A 13899-nucleotide genomic window follows, 5' to 3' on the forward strand; every position below is an offset into this window, starting at 1 on the left:
TTAAGATTATGTAATATATATTATTATAATGATATTTTAAAATATGTAAATTTATATTAATATAAGTATTTGTTACACCAAAATTTCGGGAATAAATAAACAATCTCGAAATGTAAGTTCGTAAAGTGTAAGCTCGGAATTAATAAGTATTATACTTGTACAAATTGTTACGAAGTTCCATAGTTACGTCATCAACACTCGAACATGAGTTGCAGGCTCGAAAGCATCAATCTCCTCCAAGAGATGAGTTCGACAGACTGATCAAGTAAGGAGGTGGCGATAACTAGAGTGGTGAGCTCGAAGACGCGTTAAATACATACACGGTGAAGCTATTTGGAAATCCATATTTCTTTGGGATTGGTAAAAAACGTGTATTAAATCTCTATTTTTATGGGATCTTTATTTAAGTAATGTATTTTAGTTGTATTATTATTATTATTATTCGGATATTCATTTGAATTTAAATTTGAATACATGTTGTAATTTCCCTAAACTTATGAGAATATATTCTTGTAACCAGGTCTATAAATAGTCTGGATCTGGTCATTTGTATTCACGCACAATTTGGTACGGAGAAACACTGTGAAAATTGCTTCTTCTTGAAGCTTTAACACGGATTTTAATAAAAGTGACTCGTAGACGTAAGCATGTTTTAACTGCTGATCCACATAAAAATCTATTTTCTTTCTAATTAATTGTTTAATTGATCTACATAATTAAGTTGACGAAAAACAGCGTCAACAGTATTAAATATTATCATAATAATATTTTATAATATTTGAATTCATATTAATATAATTAGTAAAAAATTAGGATTATATATTATTATCATAATAATATTTTATAACATTTAAATTTATATTAATATAATTATTAAATTTCTAGTATTGTATTATATATTATTATAATAATGATATATTATAATATTTGAATTTGAATTTATATTATAATATTTGAATTTATATTAATATAATTCATAAATATCTAATTTTAATTAATTTTAAAAATATATTTCGTTAAATATTTAGAATATTTCATTAAAATTAACGAGACAAACCGTTAAAACAAAAAAATTCTGTTTTCTACACACTTTTTATATAGAAGATATAAAAAAAATATGTTATGTGCATCATTGGATATAAATATAAATTTTTCCATTAAACTGAAAAAAATTTACGTTGTTCAACTTTGTTGGAAAAATATAATTTAAAGAGTTTTGGGCATGCATGCCCATGAAATTTCTGCAAATTAGAAAATGATCCCCATTTTTATTTTATTTTTTGCTGGTGATTAAGTCTTGAATTCGACTAAATTAACAATAAACTCAAATTATTAAATTTGGTTTATTTCAGCTCAATTTTTAATCACTTAATATATTTAGATCCTAGCTAATAAGTTTCAGCATTAAAATCTCCGGACTTTCATATTAGTATCACCTTACTCTCTAAAACTAAATACCCATTAGATTCTCATTATATATATATATATATATATACTAGGTATAAAATACGTGCAATACACGTTGTGAAGCAAAATATAGAACACGATGCCTCCATTTGGTGCACGTACAAAGCACGTGCTATAGCATTATAAAATCATCATCATTATAAAATTATCATAATCAAATAAAAAATACTTAACTTTTTTGTACCAAGGAAAGAAACACCGGTGCCTGAATGCGTCGTGTTCTAATATTGATTAATGATTAATGATTCTTGCTTATTGCTTTGCTTTCTTGGTTTGTATAATTATAATAATTTTCTTGTAAAGGAATATTAGAAGGATAAGAAATGCTATAGATTTGTAACTACCACGAATATTATAAATATGTAGCATGTAAAAAGTTTACAATGCAATTGCTACCCCAAATATATATTTATATTAAGAGTTTTATCAGAAGTTAGTGTCTATTTTGCATTAAACATATCTTGAAGGTCGGAGTGAGATGCCATACTGGCACCATTAGTATTTTAATGCTTTGTCTGGTTTTAGATTTCGTTTTGGGCCTCTCTTTGGAACATTAACAGGGAAAGAATGAAACGAAAATGGGTATAAATACAGTGAATGCATGTTTATCCTTGCTATATAGATTTCAGTTATTTTTTGGAAGGTGTTCTGTTGGTGATGTTGGTGATCCTTTTCTTGTTATCCCAGAAAAGTTATAAACTTCCTAAATGACCTTTGACAGATAAGGTACTTGTTCTAAAAGTCAGATTCCTATTATATGCATCTATGTGTACAGATACATACATATATATATATATAATATTTATATAAGATAATGTGTTACACAAAAGGTTGTGTACTCTTGAAAGGATGTGTACTTCTGAAGTGTTGTATTGTTTAATTTTTTTAACATTAATTATTTGATTGTGTAAAGAACCAATTATTGTATTTTTTGGGAATAGAAGCAATTGTTCAGTTTGGATGACTTATCTAAATTTAACTTTTTTTTTTAACATATTCTGTTAAATTCGTAACAAATTCTGTTAAAACATACCAAAATCCGTTAAATACTAAACTCTGTTAGATAGTCACTTATATAATAGGTAAGATATGTGTGTGTGTGTGTGAGAGAAAAGTCATACATTTCCTAAAAATAATATTTCAGTCCTACAAAATTTAAAAGTGACAGATAAACCATTTGCTCCTTTTTGGCACCTTAACTAGCACTAATGATTGTCAACAATGTTTATTTGTTAAATAAGTGAAAATGAATGAGAAAGTATTACCAAAATATATTTATACATATTTATTTGACGCCTCCAAATTATAAAAAAAACATGCCACAAAATAAAATATAAGACTTGGACACTTGACAACCAAGATATAAAGCCTTGTTTAAATTATTATAAATACGAGGTATTATATTTATACGATATGAAGTGTCAACGCTCAACATCGAGCTGGAACTCGACCAGGAATCACTATCACGGGTTTACACCTGTCTATTCCCTTCAAAAATGAATAGAAAAATATCTGCAATAAAATAAAACTAATATGGTTTTATTGTACTCTCATTGCAATTACAAATTAATTAATGTAATAAGTAATTGTAAAAATTTGTTTTTAACAAATATTGATACTGAAAGAGCCGTAACAAGACTCTTTTTTCCTTTTTATCATTAATTTAATGCATTTCAAAATTGTTGAGATCATCATTAGAAGACACCATCAAGATCTCTTAACTACTGCAGTAGCAAAGTAAGGATGGTGGTTGAACTCAAATGAAACCTTTAGAGAAGGGTCAAGAGTTCCAACCCGGCAAATCACATTCAACGCGATGCTATTGTGCTCGGCCACTTGCTCTAACCTTCTGAGTTCGGCTAATTTGTCAGGTTCATTCGAGAAACTACTCTTGACCTCTTTCGCCATTCTCAGAGCATCCTTGAAGTAATTGTACATAAGCAGGTTCTGAACAAGGAAGAAAGAAAAAAAGCAGTAAGTCTCCCAGAGGATTGCAGAAACAATATGAAAATTGCTTGTGGATTACTCACCGAGAAACGAGCATAGGTTGTGGATTCTTGAAATGAAGGGTATGCAATGTGATCAGGAATGCTTGCTTTTTGTAAAAGCTCGAAATGTTGAATAAATCTCTGCATTCAATTTAAGCTTAGTGAGACATAAAAGATCTTTATAAGAATTCAACTAACAGAACTTCCTGCAAGTGTTTTATAGCCCAAATAGCTGAGGATAATTATAAAAGCATACCTCATACTCGGTATTAAAAGGGCTTCGAATCTCGAAAATTCTTTGTTCATTCCTAAGAGCAGCAAGCATCTGAAAATATAGGATTAAATAACAGTGGATTTGCGTGACAAGAGGAAGTAAACATTATGCTGATGGAAGGCGTATTATTTTTCAAGTTCATAGTATAAAAATGATTTAGTTGAGAATTTAAGAATAGGTTCTTAATGAACCCTTTAAAGTATGGCTCAAGTTATAATAAACCAAATCATTTACCACCAATAGAGGGTAGAAGGATCTTTTCTGCCACTTGGACTATTGTCACTGTTAAATGGTGCAAGAGGAAGTGGTGTTCAATTCCTATCTAGGAAATAAATCAAGCACAATTACCATAGTGAGCCCTTCAGCCAAACATATTTGACACTGAAGAAACAAAACCGCTGGTGGGATTTGATAATCTTTCAACGCATCTTTTGAAGTATCCCTTTTTTTCTTTCCTCTTCGTTTACCTGATTAGCAGAGGTACAAAAATGCACAACATTGCATTATAAACAAGACAAAATTTGTAGGAACATAACCATCAAATATGAAAGTATAAAAATGTGCATTAGCTGGCAAGTGGAGAAAGAAATTAGTGGCAAACTTACCAGCCCCGCTGGTGACTGCCATCTTAAGATGAGTTTTCTCTGCAAGCTTGACCAGTACAACATATAAATACCAATACACCATACAATATTCATTGGGGGAATATAGCTCTAACTCAAAACCCAAAATGAGAAACCGAGAAGCTATCCAGTATGTTTGCTCTTCCACCCAAATGAGGATATGTTGAAATATTTTCACCCATGAATTCTGTGGAATGCCAAAACAATTTAATCATAAGAGCAAACGTATGTCTTAATTCTATTCAGAAAGACAAATAAAATTTCCAATATTAAGAGCACTCTGCACAGGTAAATGTAACCCAATGAATTTCATACTCTACCATCTAAGTAGTCCAACCTGTGAAAGAGGAACTCTGATCCTTAAAAGGGGGCGTTCATACATAAATATTTATGAATTGCACGGAAAATCCTTAAAACTCTGAACAGGCATGCCTGTGTTATCCTTTTTCACTGATATTTTCTTACTTATATTCCTTTTTGATTTATTTAGAGGAAATTCTCTTAGGGAAGACACACCTGAATCAATCAAAAGGGGAAAACAAATCTTGATTAGTTTACCAGCCCTCTTTCTTCCTATTACCGGGAATAATAAAAAAAGGTTACCTGTAAGTTTAATAATTTCATAAACAATGTACATAGACGTTGACTTTTGATTGATTCAAAACTTAGATAATTAAAGAATCCTCTTTGTGTTGATGTAAAATGGAGAGTTCAGCTGATTTTTCTCCTAAAGTTCATCAACAATTTAATCTCCCATCATTTAGAGAATTTTAAGCTCTAACCCCTAGATCGGTGCCAAATCTCACTAAACTGTCAATAAATAATTCTTCTTCCAAACTTCCACTGCTACCAAATAAGCAAATAATCAATAAGTTCCGTAAATGAGTAATGATCAAGATTATTGTTCGAATATAATAATGACCCCACCCACACGAGCCAAGAATCTAAATCCTGTTGCTCATAATTGTTACTACCAAAAATAAAATCCTTAATTTCATTGTTAGTGCAAAAGTATAGCACCTGGTTTAAATATAAATAATCTCATAAAAGCTTTTTTATTTTACATGGGACTTATGTGTATTTAGTGTAGTGAGAATTTCATAAACACATGGCAACCACTAATAGCAATAGCAGGGCCACTGCATGAAAGTAGAAATCATTGACATACCTCTTCTTTCAACATGCTTGCATTTTCTCCGCACTCCCTTTTGAAAACCATCTCTAGCTGCAAACCAAAAAAAAAACTGATATAGTTATCATATAAATTTAATACAAATAAAGCAGAAAAATTACTCGTCAAATTAATACAGGAAGATACAGCTAAAAAAAATGGTTGCCCCTAGCAGAGACCAAAAGTTACAAATCATTTTGCTCATGGTCAACTGCAACGAGAATTAAGTTTCCCATTAAAAATGATGATAGAAACTAAAGTTCTTCCCAAACTAAACTTTAGAGAACAAAGAATAAACAAATTGTATTGAAAAGAACCAAATCTTGTACAAAGTCTAGGTTAATTCGAGAAAACCTAGCGAAAACTCCAAGAGTAGAAACTCTAAACTCTAAACAGTAACCAAATTCTTCTATATATCCCTTCCAAGTATTCTCTTAGACTATTTATAGGCTAGGTTTAACAATAACACCTACTAGCCAACCAATAGAACTTTACTAAATTGACATCAACACACTAATCCTATATAGCTCTATTCAATATCTGATGCCTAACAATACCAACGCCCCAAACTTCACCTTGTCCTCAAGGTGAAACTAAAAATTGCTCTTGCAATAGCCGGTAGTCTTCCAATTCTCCTTGGGTTGCTGTGGTACACTCTGCAACAGCTGAACCAGTGGAAAATTATATATGAACCCAAAACCATCCTTTGTTCCTGACAGCTGCATACCATTATCAGGGTTGATAGTTGTTGGGAGCCAGTAGTGTCGCCTTACCAACATCTGTCATCCATTATCATTTTTTTTAACTGAAGGAAACAATACGATACCGTAGGACAACCAAAGGCTGATTATATTATTTTGTAAGCACATGACTTGTTGAAAGTACTGCAGGAGGATTGAAGATCCACGCATAACCAGAAAACAAAATAAAAAATTCAACCTCCCTCTGTCAAAAATCCATCAAATAACAGATGCAACCTACACCTCATCGAATCTCAACAAGTTCCCCTGATTCCAAAAACACAACTCATCATCACCAAATGTCGGGTTGGATTTCCCTCTGTCAAAAATCCATCGAGTTACAGATGCAAGCACCCCATTAAACCCTGGATTTTTCGTCTGCAAGTAGAGAGCTGACTCATAAACAAGAATAGTGTTTTTTGCAAGCTTAGCTCGCTTGGAACAAGACCCAGTTGTAGCCTCTGTTTCCTGATGGCCCTCACCACAGCGTCGTCCACCACGTCAACTACCTTGTGCTGCCCCCAGGTGCAAGCTATGAGTCGCAACCTCACAGTTGTTCGTTCATGTTGGATGTCGATTGTAAGAGATGGAATCGAGTGATGGATTCTAGCCCTCTAAATGGAGAAGAAATAATTAAATGGGCCTTACCTGGGTCCCATATGACCAACCCATTATCTTGATCAATTAGGTCAAGATGTTTTCTTATGTGGGCCAGATCTAGAACAAAAGTTAATGGATTGGGCCTTACATGATAAGTCTTTATTAAACCCTTTGAAGAGTGCCTAGTTGCAAAGACTCTCTCCCTCGTTGCCGACTTCAGCTCTGTGACCCCATAAATGTCACTCTTGGTGTCTAGCATGTTCGACTTCTCCACTACCGTCATCGGCTTCCTCACTGTTGGTCGTACCATCTCTGAAGTCATGCAAGTCATCGCTGGAATTTGTCGCTGACTTTCTCGTATAACTTCACCTCCTTTTCTTGGAAGCATCTCTGAATGAGAACCAAGAATCTTCAATTCAGGGCCCAGAATTTCCGATGGAGAAACAGAAGTACTAACGATTTGGCCTTCATCATCTTTCAACTCATCATCCTCATGATTCTAAGTCTGATGTTGCGACTTCAGTCGCTCTTCAACACCTTAGCAACAATATCCACATTCAGATTACCCAAGAATATATCATGAAGAAAAGTTACTAGAATGCCACGCTACTGTGTCGTCATCTTCTCGAACTGAGTCCAGAATCCTGTCTCAGAACCTTTGTATTGCAGTGCCATCAATTTGCCAAACGGATCGTCCTCAATTCGACTGCCACAATTGAACAACGTGATTCGAAAATCTAACCAGTTCTTGATTGGGTCTTGCTCCTCTACCATCTGAAACCAACGCCAAGCAACTCCTCTAAGGCATTCTTTAGCAACAACCACCTTCTTTCTTTCAATACTTTGATGGAGGCGAAAATATTCCTCAATGCGAACCATCCACTGAAACATATCATCCCCACTAAAAATGGGTAACATCGCCATGGACCAACTGTGTTGATACCACTTGATAGAAACTAAAGTTCTTTCCAAACTTGAGAGAACAAAGAATAAACGAATTGTATTGAAAAGAACCAAATCTTGTACAAAGTCTAGGTTAATTCGAGAAAACCTAGCAAAAACTCCCAGAGTAGAAATTCTAAACTCTAAATAGTAACCAAATTCTTCTATACATCCCTTCCAAGTATTCTCTTAGACTATTTATAAGCTAAGACTAACAATAACACCTACTAGCCAACCAATAGAACTTTAGTAAATTGACAACTCAACACACTAATCCTATATAGCTGCATTCCGTATCTGATGCCTAACAAATGACAGGAAAATTTTCCATTACATGAGTCGGTCCAAGCATGGAATGAGGAAATAAAGATGGAAGTTTCCCTTGAAAACAAAGCAAACCAATTTCTTCTACGAATGGATTTTATTGTCCCTAAACTGAGAAACTCACGAGTCTCAAAAAAGATAGGAAACAAACTTCCACACTCCTGAAACAAAACTAGGGCCTTGGGACAGTTAAGAGATGTATTTTAATTTTGTTGGTCATATTCAATAAAATAAAGAGTTTCCTTTATTAAATATGACAAATGTTAAAAAAAAAAATCACAAAACCCATCTTTACTTCCATCTTTTTTTTTACAAATCCTCAAACTTGTAAACATAATGGGTTAGTACAAGAGAAATAGTGAGTGGAAAAACCCACTATAAGCAGTAGCCAAAAAACTGAGAAAAAGAAATTAAGTCATTACAAATAAACTGTCAATCTCTGATGAAATCAAAGAATAAGGTACTACTTTTAAAATTTTTAACATTATATAACCAAATAGCTACCAAATGTATAATCTTGTCCCAATGCAGCCAGCATTTCCCCCGATATCTTCAAAGATCCATAGAGCCTTCTGCTGTAACCCAAAGAACACACAACAATCTTAGGGTTCTCCCTCCTCTCCTTTTCTCTCCCTCCCGTACACACGCACGCCCTTAAATTCTAACCAATGGAGATAGCCTCTTGTTAGGACTTAAGACAGTTTAGCACCCTACCATATCTAATTTTTTATAAATAGAAGCTTCACCTAGTTTAAAATCATATGTTTCCCTAGGGGAAAACAATAAAATAATAATCATAAATAAATAAAGGTTGCTCACAATAAGGTGAATCCTCCCTTTCCCCAAAAATTTGAATGACTTTCATAAAAATGAAACCAAAGATAAATAACACCCTATGAAATAAGATTTTGCAAACTCGACTAAAACAGACCTGCAAGTATATTACACGCCAATCTTGCATAATCTTCCCAAGCTTACGCCTTTGCCAAGCACTATTGGTACAAATAATTTTGAGGAGATTGATCACTAACTGCACAATTGGTACAAAGAATTTAGTGGCATGAATTAGAAAAACATTCTTCTTCCTCAAGAGAGAGAAAATTGACAAATTTTTATATCAAATAACAACTGCTCTCACCTGTCCTAGTTGTACAACAAATTCATTTTTTTGAATATCATGGCTCTTTGTAGCTTCAGGCAATGCTGCAGCTCTAGTAATAACGGCAAAGATAGGATCCCGACCATGGAGTTTCGCATCTTGAACCAGAAGAAGCTGTTCAGAAGTTAAAAGGATTGAGAAGTTACAATAATAATTAGAGAACTAAGCAATATTACTGAAGGTTTTAGAAAAAAAAATATTGGTTTGCACACAGACTATGTTCAATGTTTACACTATAAAATAAATATTGCATGAAGTCATGAAATTACATATGAACAAAGAAACTATAGAATGCATAAAAAAAATAAAAAATAAATAGAAAAAGTTAAAACATCAAAAACTGACCTGTAGATGAGACCTGGCAACTAAATCTGGTTGAGTCTTTTGAAATTGAACTACAAAGTGCAATACACTGTCTAAAGATGGGTCCAATGAGTACGAACATATAATGTCAAGATCATGAAAAAGTTTCATAAAATATTTGACAGCCTGCATAAAAAAAATGAGAAGTTCAGACAGAAAACAATAGAGAAGTAAAAGCAACTAATTAAGCCTCACCTCTTTCCAGCTAAGAATTTTAATAGCACGTGGTGGTGTAGGGGCAGCCAATCTACAATTTAAACTAGCGTCAAATCCAATTGGTGGACAACCAGAAGCAGTAGTTTTATCTTCTAAACCATCATTGCAAGCTCCTGAAGCCCTAGATCGAAGAAATTCTGATGAAGAAAGAATGCATTCTAACTCTGATATGCAGGAGGCTATATGTTTTCTGGCCAACTCCAAGCCTCTCCCTTGTGGACGCCTCACACATGCAAGAACATGATAAAAATGCTGAAAGCAAATGAAAGGATGATGACTGATCTTGAATTAAACTTATCACAAAGGGAAAAGAATTATTTATACATATATAGACACACACATATCTATCAGTAATGATTAAAACACTTTATATCTTGCCTGAGCTTAAATAATTTCAGTGAATGGTTAGTACACTTTATGGCTTGTCTGAAGTAAAATCTACGATAACATTTGACATGAAAAACAACAATAGAAAATCATATGATTTGTACCAAGAAACTCTTGTATATGTATGTAATGATATGATGAAATAGGCAAAACCAAAGACCTGCAATTAGCCTTCAAGAAGATGAAACATTTTTCTTTAAGTATGGCTGTGCTCAGAAACAATGCACAGACAAGACTCCGAATTTTTGCAAAGCCAATAATAATAACATATGCATAGTCTAAAAACTTTTAATAAGAATAACACAGGCTAAAACCTTACGAAGGCGTAAGCGGCACAGCAAAGCTTTGCAATAGCCTTCTTCCAGATCAACATTAGTTTGTAATGGCTCTATATCTGCATCCAAAATTAGGATATTAACAAGGAGATGTTAAAACACCACGGGGTCTCAGAATGCAGAAGGCAGTAAAATAAAAAGAAAAGTTATTGTTCATTTCCACAATATCAAACTAACAAGTTCATTTCCTATTTTTCTTCTCCTTTATTGTTTTTTCCCATTGATGACATTCATCCTTTCAGGAATAGAAGATATTGAGATTATATTGGAAAACTCAAGTATATTGACTATTTGTTCAAATGGCATTTACACTTTCCAATCAATGGATAACTCACCATGTATGTGACTAAAATGATTTTTCTTCATTAAACTATATTCGTCTTTGTAAGTTTTATGTGTCTCATTCTTAGACACCCAGAACAAATTAGCAATAATTTTAATTAGAAAGAGAAAAAGGTGTAGTAATAATTGACCACGTTCAATGTCTACCTTCTGACACTTTTCTTCTAGAAGATGGCGCTTTGCAGGCACGCAATTGACGACATAGTGTTTCTTCAACAGCATTTAGCACAGTTAAGCACTTATCATCTCCATCCCCATTCAAAGGAAGGCCATAACTCATTGTAAAAAGATCCTCTTCCTACCATAGATACTAAATCATTATCAGAACTGGAACCACATCATTTCAACTGTAGGTATAATCAGATGCAGTTTACTGAATAAAGATTATAAGAACTTCATAATGAAGTTAAATATTTAGTGGCTGATGTACCATGAGGTATTTGAGAGACCTCAACTCTTCCAAGAGCTACTGCTCAATTACAATATAATTCCCATCATCCCATATACTACCCTTCATTATAATGACACATATACCCTTCTACTACTTTTATGCTATTACTGTATGGGCTCTATCAATGGCATTTCAGAGTTGCACCAAAATGAAATATTTTTCTACACCTATGGAAAATGAAACACTTCATAAAGCCTCCAGAGTACATTATTTTACCATCACTCTATCAGCCCTAGGAACTACATATGAAAAATAGTAATAACTATAAGTAACACACTACAAGTCATTAATTAATTCTTCTCAATGGCAGTCCCTAAAGTCTAAAACAGCATATACCAAAAAGAGCTGTTGGAATACTTTACTTCATGTGTGCGTGCATCTGAAACAACTGAAATAACTGCCTTGCAGGTTGCTCGTATGACTCTGCAAAAGGAATGCAATAAGGCATGTGAAGATGTCCTATCAGGCCTCAGAAGATATATGCAAGAGAAAACAGTTTGCGACAATGAATGACCCTTGTGCCATGTTGCCTGCCATGAAAACAGTAATTTAGATGAAATATATAAATATATACAATGGTTTTGATAAATAAGCTTACATATATAAATATATTATTTGATTTCAGTTATTTGTAAATTTACACCTTTTTTTCTACTTACTGTAATGATTTTTTAAATAAAAGATAAAATGCTATGCTTAATAGATTATTATTTTCTCCAAAAGTGCAGAAACATATTACAAAGTAAACATTTTTATCCAGTGAACGAAGAGTTATGAAACTTATCCAGGTGCCTTGATACCTCACCACAACAGTATGATAGGAATTAGACAGAATAACATCTCATGATTGAAGGTATGAATTAGCTACAGCAGCATTGAGTTTGCCATGAATAATAAAACCAATTGAGAAAGGAATGTTTAAAATAGATACCTCGCAAGCAAGAAGATGGTCCATGATATCAATAGTGCATCGAACATCAATAGTTTTATCAAAACTAATTGGAATTGGTGCAACACCATCCTCAATTGCTTCGTCAACAGAGTAGTATTTACATACCATGCCAGAGTCCATCTTTGGGTCCATTATCTAACATGAAAATTTTCATTTAAACGACCAAACTATTCAGCAGAGAAAAAATAAAAGTGCAATCATAAATGCATTTTTTGTTGGTAAGGTCATGCAACTCTTTACATAATGTCAACTGTGCCAGACCAGATTAAAACTATCTTCACTAAAATATTAAAAAGTTTGCCTTAACAGATTGCACCAAGCCATGGAAAAAATTTCATTTACAGAGTACAATGACATCTCCATGTGACGCATTTTTCTATAAATATACAATGACACATTAACAGATTGCACCAAGCCATGGTGAAATTTATACTATTTCCTCCCGGGAGTAGGTATGATCATCTCCATGAAAACAATGACACATTTTTCTATAAACAAATTGATGAAGCCACAAAAGAAGCTCCAAAATTTTCAATGAGGATCAACCAAGGGACACAGAGATATAGTTGTGAATGTTATGCATACCTCCAGAGCAGACATGGCAGCAAAAAGATTGAAGTTATCTCCATGAATGAGCTCGCCGTCTTCAAGATCTGCAAACATTAATTTTGAAATTCTTTTTATTTTTTATAGTTTACAATAGGTTCGTTTATTGGATTAACAGAATCTAATACAAGAAAACAACTGATTATTGACGGTGAATTCGCATCCAACTTCTCTTTTCCTCTAATTTTCTCGCCAACCAAACATGTAATACCATCAAGAGAGAAGCAAAGAATTGAACAGGGGATGAGGGGTGGGGTGGGAAACTAACCTCTACAGGCGGCGTCAAGCAGGGGAGAGACGTCAGCCCAGACGGAGTTCTCTCCGGACGGAATCGTGGAGGAGCGTTGTCCACCAGGTCCCGCGAAAGCTTCATCAGTAGCCTTGGCGTCCATGGATACTGAGTCTGATCGGAGAGAAGTGAAGTGGTGAGTTCCTCTCCGCTGGAACCCCGCGTCCCTGGTTCTTAAGAGAGAATTGAATGAGCTTAAGTTGAGTAAAAGATAACGATGAAGATGAATCCGAATAAGAGGAGGAAGAAAGCTAGGTGGTTGCGTTAATGGAGGTTTAGGGCAATGCCATTAGAGAACCACTCTCTCTGCTTCGTTAAGGGCTCGGATCATATGTTAATGGTTTTCATGTCCTCTCAGTGTCTTGTTTTGTGTGTGTGCTTAATTAAGTGAATAAACGACTCGCCGTTTAACATTATAATTTTCAAAATCATATACGACATGTCCTTTCAATTTTATATCTTGAAGAATTATATCTAAAAAGAGTAATGCTACATACATACTGGGCTTTTGGAAGCTATTAGGAAAGCGGCATGTGGTATCACAAGTCAGGGAAAAATGACAAAGTATTAAAAAAAGATCGATGAGCAAAAAAGATAGGTCCAGGACTTATAGGGTGGTCGGCCTGGCCCTAGCCCCTAGGGGTGGTCGGCCTGAGATGCTCAAGAGCCA

At 33.9% G+C, this 13899-nt stretch overlaps 1 protein-coding gene across 1 annotated transcript; it reads right to left on the reverse strand.

Annotated features, from left to right (window-relative positions):
• Positions 1–2985: 2985 nt before the first annotated feature.
• On the reverse strand, positions 2986–13567 carry LOC133782779 (uncharacterized). Its single transcript, XM_062222159.1, has 16 exons — positions 13209–13567; positions 12920–12987; positions 12314–12469; positions 11745–11912; positions 11079–11229; positions 10569–10648; positions 9847–10119; positions 9634–9777; positions 9268–9402; positions 9061–9159; positions 5521–5577; positions 4335–4539; positions 4078–4196; positions 3712–3780; positions 3498–3596; positions 2986–3414 (listed from the first exon to the last, which is right to left on the reverse strand). Exons 1-16 carry the CDS (start codon positions 13330–13332, stop codon positions 3175–3177), a joined length of 2187 nt encoding a protein of 728 aa, XP_062078143.1. The 5' UTR covers positions 13333–13567; the 3' UTR covers positions 2986–3174.
• Between the last annotated feature and the right edge of the window lie 332 nt (positions 13568–13899).

Source organism: Humulus lupulus, chromosome 6, assembly GCF_963169125.1.
Source record: "Humulus lupulus chromosome 6, drHumLupu1.1, whole genome shotgun sequence".
Classification (NCBI taxonomy): Eukaryota; Viridiplantae; Streptophyta; class Magnoliopsida; order Rosales; family Cannabaceae; genus Humulus; species Humulus lupulus.